This window comes from Urocitellus parryii, chromosome 11, assembly GCF_045843805.1.
Source record: "Urocitellus parryii isolate mUroPar1 chromosome 11, mUroPar1.hap1, whole genome shotgun sequence".
NCBI lineage: Eukaryota > Metazoa > Chordata > Mammalia > Rodentia > Sciuridae > Urocitellus > Urocitellus parryii.
Genome location: NC_135541.1, coordinates 58,164,608 through 58,181,657, shown reverse-complemented (window position 1 = coordinate 58,181,657; position 17,050 = coordinate 58,164,608). Strand labels below are relative to the sequence as shown.

General features: G+C 38.0%; 1 protein-coding gene across 5 annotated transcripts in view; it reads right to left on the bottom strand.

The window, feature by feature from the left end:
* The window catches only part of Ak5 (adenylate kinase 5), a 235,026-nt gene that overhangs the window by 52,310 nt on the left and 165,666 nt on the right, over positions 1-17,050 (bottom strand). For 3 of the 5 annotated variants that reach the window (XM_026409988.2, XM_077791237.1, XM_077791238.1), the window contains exons 9-10: positions 4,890-4,932; positions 2,441-2,485 (exon numbers count right to left, since the gene is read on the bottom strand). The exons of the other annotated variants lie outside the window; for them this stretch is intronic. In XM_026409988.2, coding sequence (XP_026265773.2) covers positions 2,441-2,485; positions 4,890-4,932 — 88 coding nt within the window. The remainder of the gene's footprint in view (positions 1-2,440; positions 2,486-4,889; positions 4,933-17,050) is intronic. 5 annotated transcript variants of the gene reach the window in all.

The following is a 17,050-nucleotide window of genomic DNA, read 5'->3' as shown; positions in this document are numbered from 1 at the left end:
GAAAAATGAGAAATTGTATCCCATCTATATATGATATATCAAGGTGCATAAATTCATTCTAACATCATGTATAATGAATTTAAAAAAATAAAAAATTAATAATAAAAAAGAAAAAAAATTTACTGAAATGGTTATGGGTGTGTCTATGACATCCTGAGAGTTTTTACAAGCTTGAAAGTGACTTGTGATAATGAAGCCACCAAAACCATTCTACCATCTGTCAAGGAAGAATTTGGAACCAAGGCCTTGATTTTTAGAGTGTAGAATGCATTTCCTTCATATCACAGAGGCTTTGTACCTTCTGCCTAAATAGTAGGCTCAGATCATTTTACCATAATAGTGACTGACCAATAAGTTGAAATACAGGAATGTTCAGTTAGATGCAAGAAAAACCTCTTCCTCAGGGCACCGCTTCTCAGTGTGGTCTGTGGATCTTTGAGTGTCTCAAGCTTTGTCTAATGTCAAAGATTTTATATTGTGCTGTTTGACTTTCTAAAGGGCACAGGACTTCAGAATAGGTAAGCCAAGGTCTTTAGTTATTCCTAGACAGATAGAAGTGACATTTGAAAATATATTTCAAAATCCAACTATAAATGATAAACAGTGGATAAATCTGAAATATTACTATTGGAGACAATAACAACAACACAATAGGCTGTATTATTGATAGAAGCTTTTTGGACCACATTCTTGAACGATTTCTCTATGATAATAAAGGATTCCTACTCTGAATGTCTACATATGGAGTTTCAAAGGTCTCTCCATAATTTAAATTTAAATTTCCTAATTTAGGTTTTTCTAACATAAGAGCAGCACAGAAAATATAATACATTGTGTATTTGTCTGCAGCCAAGAAAATTGATAAATAAAATTTATGTGGAAAGAAAATTTTAGTAATCTATAAGCACAACTGAAATTACGATGAGTTCCTTTTCAGCAAGAGAAATAAGAAATATACTTTTACTTTCTGAAAAGAATACAAAGTAAGTGTGAAAAGAGTCCATCCAGTTTCCAAGGTTTAGATCAACTAGAGGCATGCAGATGAGAAATTGCACTAAGGCAGGTCTCAGGAATTCCCACTGCTTGAGATGTGCTATTCTCTTGGACTAGAATTTCCCCTCTTGCCTCCCATTGGACCCTTCTCTGGTCCAGCCTCTCCTTCAAGTTCTTTTTTGGTGTATGTGGTGCTGGGGATTGAACCCAGGTGTCATGCGTGCTAGGCAAGTACTCTATGCCTGAGCTCCATGCCTAGCCTCTGGTCCTTCCTTCTCCATTTAAACGTTGCCTCCTTAGGAAAGTCTTCCCAGGTCACCCTCTCTGAAGTCATCACCCACTTGTACTCCAAACGCTTTGCTCTGATTGTCCAATTTTAGCTTTTCATTTCTTTCCGAACACTTTTCAAGGTTTGTGATATATTAATGATTCTCTTCCTCTGGGATGGAAACTCCATGAATCCTGCTCACTGCCCAGATGGGTCCAGTGTTCAAGAAGTATTTGTCAAATGGTTGGATGTATGAGGCAGTTGTGGTTCAGGACAACAGCCAGCATGACCCGGTGGTACAGCGGGGAACCCTGGAAAAGCTGTCCCCTCCTTCCACCAGTTGGTTGAATGACCTTGACCAAATCTCTTAGCTTCTCTGGTTCAGATTCCATGTCTAACAATGAGACAGATTTACTCAGATTTTCAAGTAGGCGTCCTGGAGTTAGTATGTAAGATTCAAAGTTTATCTGATTACATTTCTGTGGTGCTGACAGCTACTCTCTTCCCACTCATTGAAGAGGTGTGGATCTTTTCATTATTTCCGAATATAAATAGATACTTTTTTGAAAATGTACAGGCAGGTGTACTTTTAAAAATATACTTTTTAGGATTAGCAGAAAGAGCATAAGTTTGGGGAGGTGTTCTGACAATATCTGTGCTTTTCTTGGCTTTTTTTTTTTTTTTCCCCTGGTGCTGAAAACCCAGGGTCTTGCACAGGCACTACCACTAAACTACACCCTAGCTCCACTTTAGATTGTCTTTAGCTGTGTAGAATACAGGCTGTGGCTATGCAAGTATATTTGCATAGTGGTCACTGATGCATTTATTTTAAAAAGGAGAGGGTTGGTGTTCAAACAGAGAAGGTGTGTCTTAGACACTAACGTTCAGCATCCCCTTGTCCTTGTAATGACGTACTTTGTAATTGTAGAGCTAAACTCAGGGGTTTGATGTTTCTGAATCCTGCTTTTTCTATGCTGAAAAGACACAAGACCAAAAGGAATATAAAACTGCATAAGTGCAAGCGATAGTCTGAAAACCTCCTAGGGGTTATTTTGACCAAAAAGCAAACATGACTTCTCAACAGTGATAAATGAATGAATTGCCATTTTTTTCTTTTTTTTTTGCTACTAACTTGTTATTATTAGCAATTGTATTAGAAAATTTGAGGTTATTACTCACCCATCATGAAAATAATTTTACATTTCCTCAAATCTTCTATGAAGCCTTAAAAATAAGAACAATATAAGTTAATTGCAAGAAGTACTACATTGGAACACTGATTTCACTCATGTCATGTAAAATTCAAACCTTACAGAGTTTTGCTTGATTAGAAGCTCAAAGCTGAGTAGATGCCTTAACAGGTTGCTATTAATAGGCACTGATAACCATTTCAGCCTTATTCCCAGATCCAGGCAATATATTTTTATTTTCACATGCACTATTACTTTTAGGTGGTAAAACAGATGATATTAAATAGTATGAATCACAAAGCTAAATTTAAAACTTGCTTTTAAGTCTTTCTAAGTATCTCAGTTTGGTATTATTTCACATTTTTTTCATATTGGATAATCTCCCTTTTAACAGAGAAGAATTAAAATATGGTATCTGAAGACAATATTAAAAAAACAAGTTTTATTTCACAGTAAATAATGCTATTTTCCACTTAAAGTGGAAATGACTAAAATGATGGATGGGTGTGATTACTTGGAGAGGTTGTAGGTTTTTATTTTCTATCTTAGTGATAAAATGGCCATTTTCATTCTTAAAATGAATTGATAGGACTCTGGCTTACATTTTATATTTTATGCAGATGATAACTACTTTTGAAAGATAGCTCATTATTTTGACAGTTATAAACATTATTTTTTAGCAAAACTGAGATAGCACTTTTATATACATAATGCTACATATTTGCAGGACTCCACCATTAGCTGTGACAGTTCTACCTCCTCCCACATATATAAAGATATGGTGTCCCTAACTTGTGGGATGAGGTGGTCATCTCATGCTTTCCCACCTGCCAGGTTACTTCTTGAAGTTGAGTAACTGTGAATCTATTTGCAGTCTAGGAAAATGATCATGGTTCTTGTGAGTCTTTTCTTTTTTTGTTTTTAAAAATATGATCATATCCTATTTCAAAAAGTTAGTGTTTAGTTAATGATGGTACAATTCAAATAATGCAGTCATTACAAATTAAGTTTTACAGTGTTTTTAATGACATGGAAACAGATTATGTTATGATATGCAGAAAGATTTGGAGATATCTGTATGTATACATGTGTTCTCAACTATGCAAAAATAGTTATGCAGACAATACACTGAAATGAAATACACTAGAATGACAGCTATGACTGTTTATAGGTCATAGTGTTTTAGATAGCTCTTAGTTCCTTCCTTAAAAAAAATTTTCCACAGTGAGTGTATGTTAATTTTATAACCAGGAAGAAAGGAAACTTAATGAAGCAATCAGTCACCCCTATTCAGTTGAGACAGACTTGCTTATTTGCACTTAGCTAAGTGACAGCTAAGCTATGGTTCCTGTTTATGTGCCTTTCTCCATGAATCACAATGATATCACTTGGTAACTGTTATTTTCACATATTGCTATTGCCATTATCATCAAATGACACTGTATCGGCCACCTCATGTTCATGGATCAATGCAGGGTTAGGACTGGGTTATTTAAAAAACCAAATCACTTATTTGCATGTGTTCACAGTCAAAACTATAATATTTCCATGAATTATAATGATAATTTTTCTTACAAAATGGAAATATTTTACCTAGAACAATCATGAACCTTTTTTTTTTTCTTTTTCTTTTTTTCTTTTTTGCTCCCAGTACCGGGGATTGAACTGAGGGACACTTAAACACTGAGCCACATCCCCAGCCCTTTTTTCTTTTTAGTATTTTATTTAGAGACAGAGTCTCACTGAATTGCTTAAGGCCTTGCTAAATTGCTGAGTTTGGCTTTGAACTTGTGATCCTCCTGCTTCAGCCCCTGGAGCTGCTGGGATTACAGGCTTGTGCCACTGTGCCCGGCCCTTTTCTTTTTTTTAACAGTTCCCAATCCATAGTTTTATCTGTTTTCAATGACATTTATAGCTAACTTGGGATGAATATTTTAGTTTTATGAGGCTTTTGACATGATAAAAATCACAAAGCAGTATAATCTTGGTGTAGGTTGGGTTGGGTGTCAGTGGTACACTGCAGAATCGTAACCACTATATAGGAAAGAGTTTAGTTTTGTGTTCCAAATAAGTTGAAGAATGCCAAATTAAAGTTAGACATCTGTCTTTACTGGGACCTGGGGGTGTCTTGTTATGCTATTACACATTCGAATCTTCCAATGGAGACTGAATGGTAAGTGTTTCCCAAGTATCTTTGACCAAAGCATCCTCTTTTCATTGAGCACCTTGGGAGCCATGTTCTCTGGGCGTTTAGGAAATGCATCTCTTAGTAATGAATCCCTTTGGTTTATCACATGGGCCACGAAAAGCAAGATCCATATTTCCTGGCCAAGGGAAAAAAGTACACACTGTTGACATTTTACTAGCTATGAGTTGATGTTTAATTGTTCCAAGCTATTGAAGTGACCTCTTTGGTTTGATCAATAAAGGAAACTCACCTCCCATGGTGTCCTCTCCAAATACATTTAACTGGTCATCACCCTGTTTTAAAAAAGATCACAATATTAGATGATACTACTCACAGTTACTATTTAGGCTCCTGATTAACAATAACATATGTAAACTTCCAAACAACTCCACAAGGTACAACATAGCAGAGACAAGAATCTGAGAATGCTAGAAGTTATGCTGCTGAAGGTCACACAGTGGTGAGGGACAGAGTTCAGATTTAAAACCGGACCATTTGTCCACGTTCTCTTTGTACCTAGTGCAATATCCAGTCTCATTTTCTTGGTGTATAAACTGTGGACAGAAATCTGACTTCAAAAAGACAAAATCCTTCAGTGTCAGAAGGATTTTATCCACATCAATGGATAGATGTGGTCACAGCTGTTTTGTGAATAACTCTACAGTTTAAAGCGAGGGTTGCCAAGAATTCTGGCAAAGGGCCAGATAGTAAAGCTTTGCAGTATTGTGGGCCACATGGTCTTTGTCACAACTATCTCATCACTGACCATACTCTGCCAATCTCTGAGCCAGAACATGAAATAAGGAAAGCTAGAGTGACCAGCTTTTGCTGATGCTTTAAATTTTTCATTTTATTTCTAACAAGATGCTCCATTTTCCTTACAGAGTAGTCCGAGGTGTTTTGGGGAAAAAAATTCAGAAAGTTTTCTCATTCCGACCTATGTCTCCATCTATTTTATTGTCCCACTTCCTCACCCCTTATAGATGGTTATGTACAGAAGTTTCTTTGTAGGTACACAAAAAAACAACTTCTATATAGCCAGGGATATACTTGATATAAACATATGTATTCTGATGACTTCCATTTCTTCTGCAAAAGAAGCATATTTTAATTACACCTGGATATGACATAATACTATCATATCATAATAGGACATATACTTCTGTAACATACTATTCTTCCCCCTTGCTTTTTCACAAATCAATGTGTTATTGACAACTGTCCATGTCAATATAGAATGTTCTCAGTAGAGAACGTTCTAGGTTACACAGCTTTCTATTTTATGATTGGTGCCATAGTCGTCATTGTTTTTTAATCAGCCCCTTGAACGATGGGCGATTGAATTGTTTTCCGTCTTTGACTACTTTTGGCAAAGTGGCCCAGTGAATAAAATCATACAAATGTCATTCCACACTCTTATTCCTATAGAATGAATTCCAAGAGAGAGAGGACCCTATAGTCACAGAATAAATGTATTTAAAATTTCTATAAATTTTTGCCCAGCTGCTCTCCACAGAGGACATACCCTTTTGCAGGGACAGCCTCTTGCTGTCACTTCATCCCAGCCTCTTGCCTCTAATTCACTTTGATGTGGGAGTCAGTTAAATGAGGTTGTCTGGTTGCACTAATGCTCCCTTGAGGTAAACTGCCATGAAAGCGCTTGGTTTAAAAGTCAGAGCCTTGCCATCCTTTTTAGTATATATGCCTTCAGGGTAACTTTACTGCTTGTCTTCTTAGATTTGCCGAGTTTCCCCCAGCTATTCCAGGTAGAGAAGAGCTTTTAATGATACAGTCATTCAGGGACACAATTACATCAATTAATTCCCTTCCAGGAATAGAAAGAACATCATTACTCTTCGGTAAGCCTCCCCACCAGTTCCCTTGTTGAATTCATTGCTCTTCAAAGTGGGAGTGTAGGGATGATCTAATGGACCCTACCCTACCTGCTTTTCCCTTCTCCCATTTTACAGCTGAGGAGACTGATGTTTAGAGAGATCTGTGAGAGGTCTGTGGCATGCCATCATGTTCTTGGTGAGGTCAGGGTTGGAATGAGAACCACACCTCTTACTGCCTTATTTGGCTGCTATAGATTTAGTCCCTTTAGCGTAGTTGCCATAGTGGATGTTGCTGGTGTCCCATTTCTCTCCTGGCCCCTGGCTGCAGCACCCTTCTCCTCCTGCTGCTAAAAGCTCACAAAAGAAAAACACGTCACAGATTCAAATTCATAGTGTTATGAATTTTTATAAATCCTTTGTTTGACTTTCTAATTTGTAATTTACATTGATACTTTCATTATTATGTTGGAATTTGGGTTTTTATTTATCCCAACTATTTTTATAATAGATAGTATGGATTAGGCTAGAAAAAAATATAATGAGTAATTTGAATACATTTATTATTAATAATAATAATAATAATAATAATAATAATAAAAAGCTCACAAAAATATGGCCCTTGCCTCGAGTTGGGATGACTCCATGGTGCAGTCTGTGCCCCGGGGATCCCTGTGGGAAGGTGCCAGGAACACATCTTTGCTTAGCTTGTACCCTGCCCAATCCTGCTTCTCCGCCCCCTCTTCTGAGAGCACAAACTAACAGCACACTTGCACAAAAATGTCTGTCTCAGGCACTGCTTCTGGGGAAGAGGACCTACCCCAGAGACCTATTTAAAGCAATTAATATGTTTGTCTAAGATGCAACTGCACAGTAAGAGGCTCAATCATATTGGCTAGAAAAACATTATTTAATCAGAATCTGTCTGTTGCTTGTCAAACAGTTGTTGAATACATCCAGGTAATGTTAAGAGGAGAACACTGAGTTCTCTCCTTCACTTTTTAATATAATTGTTAGATTATCAGATTACACCCATCGCACAGGCTAAGCTATATCTGATTTTTCTTGTACATGTTATCTTATCTTGGGAGTTTGACCAAGGTTAAGCTGAATTCATTAAAACAAGGTACCATAATATAAAGGGGCCTACCTCACCTTTATCTGGCTTCTGGAGGCTGACCTGTTTTTAATCCAAAACTCTTATTCACAGCCTTCTACTCTAGTTGCCCACATTCTTTGAATGAAACACAGCTTTATTTCCATCAATTCATTGATAATTAATAGGTTTCTAGGGCATAAATGTAACTGTCATCACTTCTTAGGAATGTGGTACCCTGACATGAAAGCCCAGGTGAATGGGGTATTTGACTAGAGGGAATTATTTTCCAGTGACTCTTATTCACTGCATGATTGCAGTGTGACTCTTTGGCAAATAAATCAACTGGGCATTGTAAACACACACACACACACACACACACACACACACACACATTTGCATATAAAAGAGGGGTGAATGGCAAACCCTTCTGATTTTGGTATAAAAATGCCAAACTGCCCGTGGAAACACTTCATCTTGGGTTTTTAAAATTTTATTTTAATGCTAGGTGTATTATGCATGAAAGGCATTAATTTTGAATGTTAATTGATTTCAGAATGTCAGCTGGATATGGAGGAAAGGAATACCCTTATTCAGGACACATCCAGTAAGATGCTTGTGCCCAGTTGCTTTAGCGCTTCATCTTCAGTTTGGTGTAACTACAGGAATCACAATGCTTGGGCCACCGATTTCCACTGAGAGCCGTGAGTGCTTCTCTGTGCAATGGCCTCTTCCTAGGCAAATGCTCCCTTTAGCCTTTTACACTTAAGGTCTTTGGTCACCTTAAGGCGGCCTTATAGATTTAGGCTTTGTGGGTGCAATGAGACAAAGCTGACTCTCCTAGTTCAGAGCATCGTGGAGTGGGATACTAACTCTTCTGAACTGGTAGAATATAAATATAGGCACAGATTCTATGTAAGTGCCATTTTGGGCTTCTAGGTATGGAGCCAGTACACAGGCTGCAATGATGCCTTCAATACCAGCCCAGGTGGGTCAAGCTGCAGCTAAAGTGTCAAAGCGGTTCAGCTGCCTGCATATTTTCGCTGCTGTTTATTGGGTAACATGTTGTTTACTTGTAGGGGAAGAGATTTAGAAACTGATTGAAAGGGTACATTCAGAACCTTGAGGTTGGATTAGTGGCTTTATGAGGGAAACTGTGGATTTGGACCTCAGATTTTGATCCTATCCCTGATTCTATAGTTAACCCAGAGCCACAAGGAAAGCAAAAGAAATCCCCATTCAACTTGACTTTCTTGTGTGAATGTGCAGGCAAGAAACTATTTCTACAAAGCTGGATTCTAGTTAGGATCTGTAGGAAGAGCAGGTAATTGGTGTATATTTGTTTTCCTGAGGGATCAGAGTGCCTATCACCTCTATCTGAAGATATGGAAGTCTGATGGTCACTAGCAGTGCCTGGAATTATTGAATTTTATGTGAAGGAGGACAAAACAGAACTACTTAGAAACACAGATAAGTTCACCAATTTTAAGAAAACTGTAACTGAGGAGAAAGCTCAATAGACCCTCTAGCTTCACTTGCTCTTAGTTGACTTAAAAATCACTCATATTGAAGGACTCACAGCTGGTAATACATATTCATCTCCTGGCTGTAGGTAATACCTCGGATGTGTGGGTAATGATGACAACAGTTGTCTAGGTTACTATTCAGAGACCTAACGGCCACGTTTGCCCTAAAACTGACTCTTCACTTGGCCCTGATAGGTGACTGGAATGGGCTAAAAGGCTTGCCATCTCTGTCTTCATATTGTGTCTCCTTTGATACCTTAACCTTTGGGTCAGATTCTGCTTGGCTTTGCATGGACACATGTTGATTATATGGAAAATGGTTTGTCCTAACTGTAAAACAGGGTTGATTTGACCTAGACTTGCTTATCCTCTATCCTCCCCCTTCAAGGAAAAGACACCTACTAGTCACCAGGCACAGAGACACCAGGCCATGGAAAGAGCAAAAAGAGGCGACAGCTGTGTTCCTGGAAGAGTTTTGCCTATGCCCAGAAAAGACGTGAATTTTCTTCCCTCTATTAGCCTCTGTCTCCCTCATCTTATCCCCCTATCCTATCTATTGGTAACTCCTCAAGCTCCTTGGAATGGAGAGCTTGCTTTGCGAGCATGGGTTCCCCCTTCTCTGTTCCTTGGACACTCTTCTCTCCGACATTGATTTTTCTGTGGGACAAACTTGTGAACCTGGGTTTGGTGATGAACTGTTTATCGAGCTGCTTTGATTACGGGCGTAGTGGGTGCTTCTCATTAAGGGACCAATGTCACATGGCATTGCCCCAAGCAGATTACATCATAATAAGAAGCTGACATTCAAATAGGGCTTTACATTCCTGAAAAGGTGTTTGCAGATGTGATCTCACTTGATCCTCACCGCAGCCCTGTGGAGGGGGAATGAGGGTGACTGGAGTTGTAAGAAGCCACTGGATGGGATGTGCTTGCTCGTCCAATGTCCTAGGAGGGGGCAGAGTTTAATTCTCATTCTGATATTAATCATTACAGTCTCTGCAGAGTCTTCTTAATGCGTTCAGAGGTGGGGATCATGTATTTACTTATGCCTGCTGTCCTTCCTTATTTAGATAGCGTTGATTTTTAAAAATGCTTTCAGGGAATCACAGAATCAAAGCTCCCCTAGGAAGGAGAAGGAAATAGTAAGTCATTTGGGGGCTGTCTTTCCTGTTCAGAGTACCTTGTTGGTATTAGCCAGTGTTTGTATTTTGCAGGCCTCAAATGGCATTACGAGAAAGAGGCTTACTTGACAACAAAATCTTACAACTAAGATTAATATCTTGCCCTAAAATTCACAAATGCTGCAAAACCAAACCAAACCAAAAGCAACATAAAAAAGACTGCTTTTTGTTGATACCCACTAATCTTTTGTTTTTCAAAAGGGAAAACAAAACACAAATAAAACAAAAACATAAAAAAAGGGATTTCAAACATATTCCTAGTTTTTGAGACAATGTCTTTTCTTACTTCAACTAGCACCAAGCAAATAGCACAAATTCTAAAAAATCACGAACCACAAAATGCTAGCATATGATTTTCCTAGATTTCCATTTAGATTGGTCTAGCGACTTGTCTTTGGTTAGAAGTAACAGCAGGGCGGTGTGACCCATGGTGGGACACAGAATGTTCAGTAGCTCTTGTAAGGGTCCATTTCATCGAGGAGCAGAATCTCGACAAAATAATATTGAAGACAAACCAAAACAAAAGGACACAGAGCTATTTCCCTATTTTGCAAACTGAAATTGAATTTTTTTGGATTCTTTCCACTATGCCTGTTTAAAAAAAAAAAAACACAGAAACACCTCACACGTAAACAGTTTTAGGAATGATGGCTGGAACTGTTACTTAGATGGTATTGAGAGTGATTTTAACGTGAATGTGATCTCAGGAAACCCTAGGAGGTAGGCAGGTTTGATATTCTCCGTGTTTCAGACAAGTAAGCTGTGTTGCAGAGGATGACATGGGGCTTACACAGGAGGCCAGGGGTTGGTTAGTTTCCTGAGTGGCAGCCCTGCATTCTGCCTTTCCCTGGTGAATTGAGATGACAGGTGGTTGTGTGAAGCTCCCAAGGGAAAGGATCATAAACACTCAAGGTGTCATCTACATAGAAATAAAAGGGGGGGGGTTCATTTGCTAACAGAGAAAGAGAAATCAAAGTCATGTCATGCTTATCAGATGATTTGAGATTGAAATTTTTTTTACTGGTTAGTGGTGAAGGAGGTTTTTTAAGTCCCTTGATCTTCAGCAGGAGAGTATTGAAAAATAAAAACACAACTCCATTTTTATCAGAAGGGAGAAAGAAACTGCTCTTGAAAAATGTTTTGAGTGTTTTTATAGTTCTTTTCAAAGCATGTTTTCATTTAAAGTAATGGGAAATCTGAAAAAAAAAAGAATGGGAAGTGGTATGTAATTTAGTTACACCTAAGAATTTATTCTGCAGCAAGTCCCATTTCTCATTCACTGAAGTATACACAATTAGAGGCCTGCTTGCTGTGGAAGTACTTGTATAATTGAGTAAACAGGGATGAAGAATGGAGTGGATGCTAGGCTAACCTTTCTTCAGTCGTATTAAATTGTAGGTTCTCCGCATGAGCAGCTTTAAACAGTGGTTTACAGACCTACTTCTCTAGAAGAGGCAGTTTTCTTCTTTTATGTATAAATTGAAATGCTGGTGTCTCTAATCAGAAATTTTAAAGAAAAAAAATTCCTCACTGTTTTCCTATAAATTCCTGTTTCACCATCTCAAATATGTGTCAACTTGACTCTCTGCTAGGAAATCATGAAAGGAACACTTTTCTTTTGTCCTCATCTACCACGTGGCAGCCTGGTCAAGAAGAGCTTTGTGAAGCTGGTGGTTTAAAGGGAAGAGATTTAGTTCCCATTCAGATTTCTTCCCATTTAAAGTTAATGTTGGTCATAAAATCACATCTGACTAGAAGCTTCCAAAGGAGAGTGATTTGGCCTTTATTTCATTGTAAAACAGAAAATGGCAAAGCTTAGTTTCAATCACTGGGAATTATAAGGCTTGCTTTTAGAACTTTGGGGGGCTATATATACACTCTTAGCAAAGTGGGAATCAGAGTATTAGAATAAAACATGTTCTATGTGTGTTCGTGTGTTTTTCAGGGAACAAAACATTACCCAAGTTTATCATCCTTTCTCTCACCAACTTTCTTTAAAAAGAAGAGCAAAAGAGGAGGTCGGTCTGGATGAGGGGAGCAGGTGCAGGACAGAAGGACTCTCACAACCCCTCCTCCATTTCTCTTCCCTCTGGCTCTCCGGCTAGGTACACAGGTGTACTCTAGTGCTTTCTCTGCAGTCTAAATTACTTCATGATCATCACCATCATACATGCAACGAACAGATTTCTAGCTTTCCATCGACCACTCCTAAATATACAATCCAGTTCAACCTTGCTGCTACGTCTCCCACTTTCCTTATTCCTCCACCTGAATGTCTGTTTTCAATCCCCTGAGATTCCAGAGGGTGAGGCTGAGTGAGAGTGGGGCAGTGTTTATTAATAGCCATTGGGCTTTGAGCCCAAGAGATACTAAAGATGACATTCAGGATGGACTTGGGAATCAAAGAGGCAAGTTAGAGAAAGTGTTATTCCCACTAGAAACAATCTCTAGATTGGCCAAGAGATGTGAAAAGTAATCTTTGGGAGGCTTTGAAAGAAAGAAAAATTCCCTATTTAAAAAGAAAGACATGCATGGGGAGAATCAGCCTCACTCTTCCCTTCTAAGTTTTGCAAGTGGTCGTGGGAGATGCCATGTTTGAAGCCACACCACCTTGCTTCCATGAAGGGAGGAGGGCAGATGAGCTGTGTGTAATCCTGTATCATGGCTGGGCTAACCCTGGGACCATCTATCCACCTTTGGACTGTGGTTAAGGGTGAAAGCATTTTTAATTGTTTATGACATTTTTAGTTAGGTTACTTGCAAGTGCAAGCAAGGTCACTGAATCCTGTTGAACTTACCCACAACTGCAAAATCCTCTCTTGGGTGAACGATGGTGTAAGTATGGATGATATGCATGTTTACATAGAAAAATCTGAATACTCCACCAAAAGACTATTAGAACTAATAATGAATTTGGTGAAGTAGTAGGATATAAAGTCAGCATACAAAAATCAGTGTCTTTTCTAAACACCAATAATAGTTTGCTGAGAATAAAATCATGAAAACAATACTATTCATAATAGAATCACCCCTCCCCACACAACCCTAGGAATGCAGTTAGCTGAGAAAGTGAAAATTACAAAACACCGAAGAAATAAATTGAAGAAGATCCTTAATGGTGGAAAGATCTCCCATGTTCCTGGATTGGAAAAGTGGATGTTAAAATGTCCATACCATCCAAAGCCATGGACCTCATCAAAAAACAGAATGACATTTTTCACTGAATCAGAAAAAAACATTCTAAAAATCACATGGAAACATAAAATAGCCAAAACAATCTTGAGCAAAAATGGAGAAGCTGGAGGCATCACAATACCTGACTTCAAGACATACTACAGAGCCATAGTAACAAAACCAGCATGGTATTGGCATAAAAATTGGAGCACAGAAACAGAATAGAGAACCCAGATATAAACCCACATATCTACAGCTGATGTTGACAAAGGTGCGAAGCGCATAAGGAAGAAAGAACAGTCTCTTTTAACAAATGGTGTAGGTAAAATTCAATATCCACATGAAGAAGATTGAAATTTGTAAAAAAATCAACCAAAAATCTATCAAAGACATTAATGAAACTACTATAGAAAAATATAGGAAAAACACTTCAAGATATTGGTACAGGAAGTGATTTTCTGGATAGGACTCAAAAATTGACAAATGAGATTTCATCAAACTAAAACATTTTCTCACAGAAAATGAAACATTCAACAGAGTGAAGAGATAATCTGTAGAATGGGAGAAAATATTTTCCAGCTATTCATCTGGCATAGCGTTAATATCCTAAATATATAAAGAACTAAAAACAAACAAACAAACAAACAAAACCTGTAACCAAAAACAAATAATCCAATTAAAAGTGAGAAAATGATCTGAGTAAGCACTTCTCAAAAGAAGAAATAAAAATGCCTAATAAATATATGAAGAAAATGCTCAATATTAATTAGCCATCACAGAAATGCAAATCAAGACTACAAGAAGATACCCTCTTCACCCCAGTCAAAATATCTATTTTCAAATAAAAATAAAAACACAAATAAATAAAATCCCCCCAAATAACAAATGCTTATGAGGATGTGGAGTAAAAGGAACCCTTATACATCGCTGCTGGTGGAATTGTAAATTAGTACAGCTACGATGGAAAGCAGTACGGAGAGTCTTCAAGAAATTAAAGTAGAACTACAATGTGATCCGGCTAGTCTATTCTTGGGCACATATCTAAAGAAATAAAGTCAGCATATTAAAGAGGTACCTGCATGCCTAGGTATACCACAGTGGTAAGTAGTATAATAATACAATAACTAAGTTGTGTAATTAGCTCAGATACTTGCCCACAGATGAATGAATAGAAAAAAAATGGCATATATACACATAGGCTACTATTCAGCCATACAGAAGAATAAAATCCTGTCATTTGCTGCAAAATGATGGAACTGGAGGACACTGTTTTAGATGAAATCAGCTGAGCACAGAAGGAAAAGTATTTCATGTTCTCTCTCTTATGTAGAAATTGAAAAAAAGAAAGAAAGACCTGAAAGTAGAAGAGGGATTACTAGGGTCTAGGAAGGGTGCTAGGGGTATGGGGATATGGAGAGAGGGAAGAACAGGATCAGTGTATGATGCATGCATGTACGTAATTATCATTGTGAATCCCTTTAATTTGTACAATTAGTATGTGTCAATAATTATAATAATAATTTTAAAAACCCAAAGGGATGGCCCCGTTCCTTCTCTTGTGAGGGCTACAATGAAGTTTAGAGAGTATATAGTATGGTATTTCCCTACAATGGCTATCACAGTATTTATGGTCCCACATGCTCTTCCAGAATCTTCTTATTTCCCCATCAAGAAATGTAGTTTGAGCTGGGCACCCTGTGCACACCCTCAATCCCAGCAGCTCGGGAGACTGAAGCAGGAGGATCACAAGTTCAAAGCCAGCCTCAGCAACTCAGAGATGCCCTCAGCAACCTAGTGAGACCCTGTCTTTAAATAAAACCTTAAAAAGGGCTGGAGATGTGGCTCAGTGGTTAAGCACTCCTGGGTTTAATCCCTGGTACTGCCCCCCCCCCCCAAAAAAAAAAGAAAGAAAAAAGGAAAAGGAAAAGGAAAAGAAAAAGAAAGAAATGATGCAGTCTGCTGTAGTTTGGAGCTTGAATGTCTCCAGAAGCCCTGCATTGTTAAAAGCTTGGTCCTCGGGATGTCGTTATTGGAAGCTGCTAGAACTCGCAGGAAATGAGGCCCAGTGCAAAGTCTTTAGGTCATTGTCAACATGCCCTTGAAACGGACTGTGGGACCCTGAACTCTTTTTCTTCTCTTTGCTCTCTGGCTCATGATACAGGGGGCTGTGCCTTGCCATGTGCACCCACCATGATGTGCTGCCTTGCCAGGCACACAGCGATGGGGACAGCTGATGATGGAGGAGAACCTTCCAAGCTGGGAGCCCAGACATCTTTTCTCTATTAAAACACACAACACACACACACACACACACACACACACACACATACACATTTGTATGTATATATAGAAATATTTATGACCTTAAAATAAGAAAATTCAAAATCATAAAGACAAATTATGGCAGTTATGTATGTATGTGTTTGTATCCATAAGGTATACGTTCTCTTGCAAATTAAAAAGCTGGACTTGAACCACCACAGAGACCAAACTTGTCAAATAATTATTTTTATTCAAATTAGTTTTTATTTATGCATATTCTAGTCCTGTGCTTCCAATATATTTTGCCCTGTTTTTCCTAGCATGCAGTAGGTGCTCAAGGGTTGCTGGCAGAAAAAAAAGCATTACTTATTGAATTCCTGCTAGGTACTACAACAGATGCTGTCACAGCTCTCTTATTATCTTATGCTAATAGCACAACTTTGGTTTTATTATTCTTCACTTAAAAGTGAGACATTAGGGGCTGGGGATGTGGCTCAGTGGTAAAGTGAAGTGTTGTCTGGCATGCTCAAAGCCCTGTGTTAGATCCCCAGCACCACACACAAAAAAGAGAAGTGAGAACATTACTCTATTAAGTCCCAAGTTTTCAGTTCTGAAAATATTTCAAGGAAATTGATACAAGCACATTAAAATAGGTTGGAGATCATAATCTAGCATCTATATCTTATTATATTGGTTGATATGTATTAATACTATAATTATTTTATTATAGCATAATTATTTTATTAATATAATTCTATAACATTAGATATTATATAACGTTATAAATTATACTTACGTTTTTAAAATTTTTTTTAGTTATTGATAGATCTTTATTTTATTTATTTATATGTGGTGCTGAGAATCAAACCCAGTGCCTCACACATGCCAGGCAAGTGCGCTACCGCTGAGCCATCCCCTATATTTAAGTTTTGATAGGTGTTTTACATCTGGGACAGTGGGATGAAAATGAATTAAAGCTATGCACTTTTTACTTTACAGTTTTACCTACCTTAAGAGAGGAAAAAGCATATTGGTGTTTTAAAGAGAGTTTTGACATTTGTCCTTTTCTGCACCATTGTACCAAACTCTCCTTGGTAGAGCAATGGCAACCACAATCTCAAATTTTCATGCTTCTCTGCACTGTTATTTTGCAGATCTTCTCATTTAGAGGTGACTATTTTTCCCTGTGCTTGAACCTGTGCCAGTCAATGCAATGAAGAAGAGGCTGGGTCTGCAGCTCAGTGGCAGAACACTTGCCTAGCATATGTGAGGCTGGGTTTGAACCTTAGAGCCACATTAAAAAAAATAATAATAAAATAAAATAAAAACATGCTGACCAC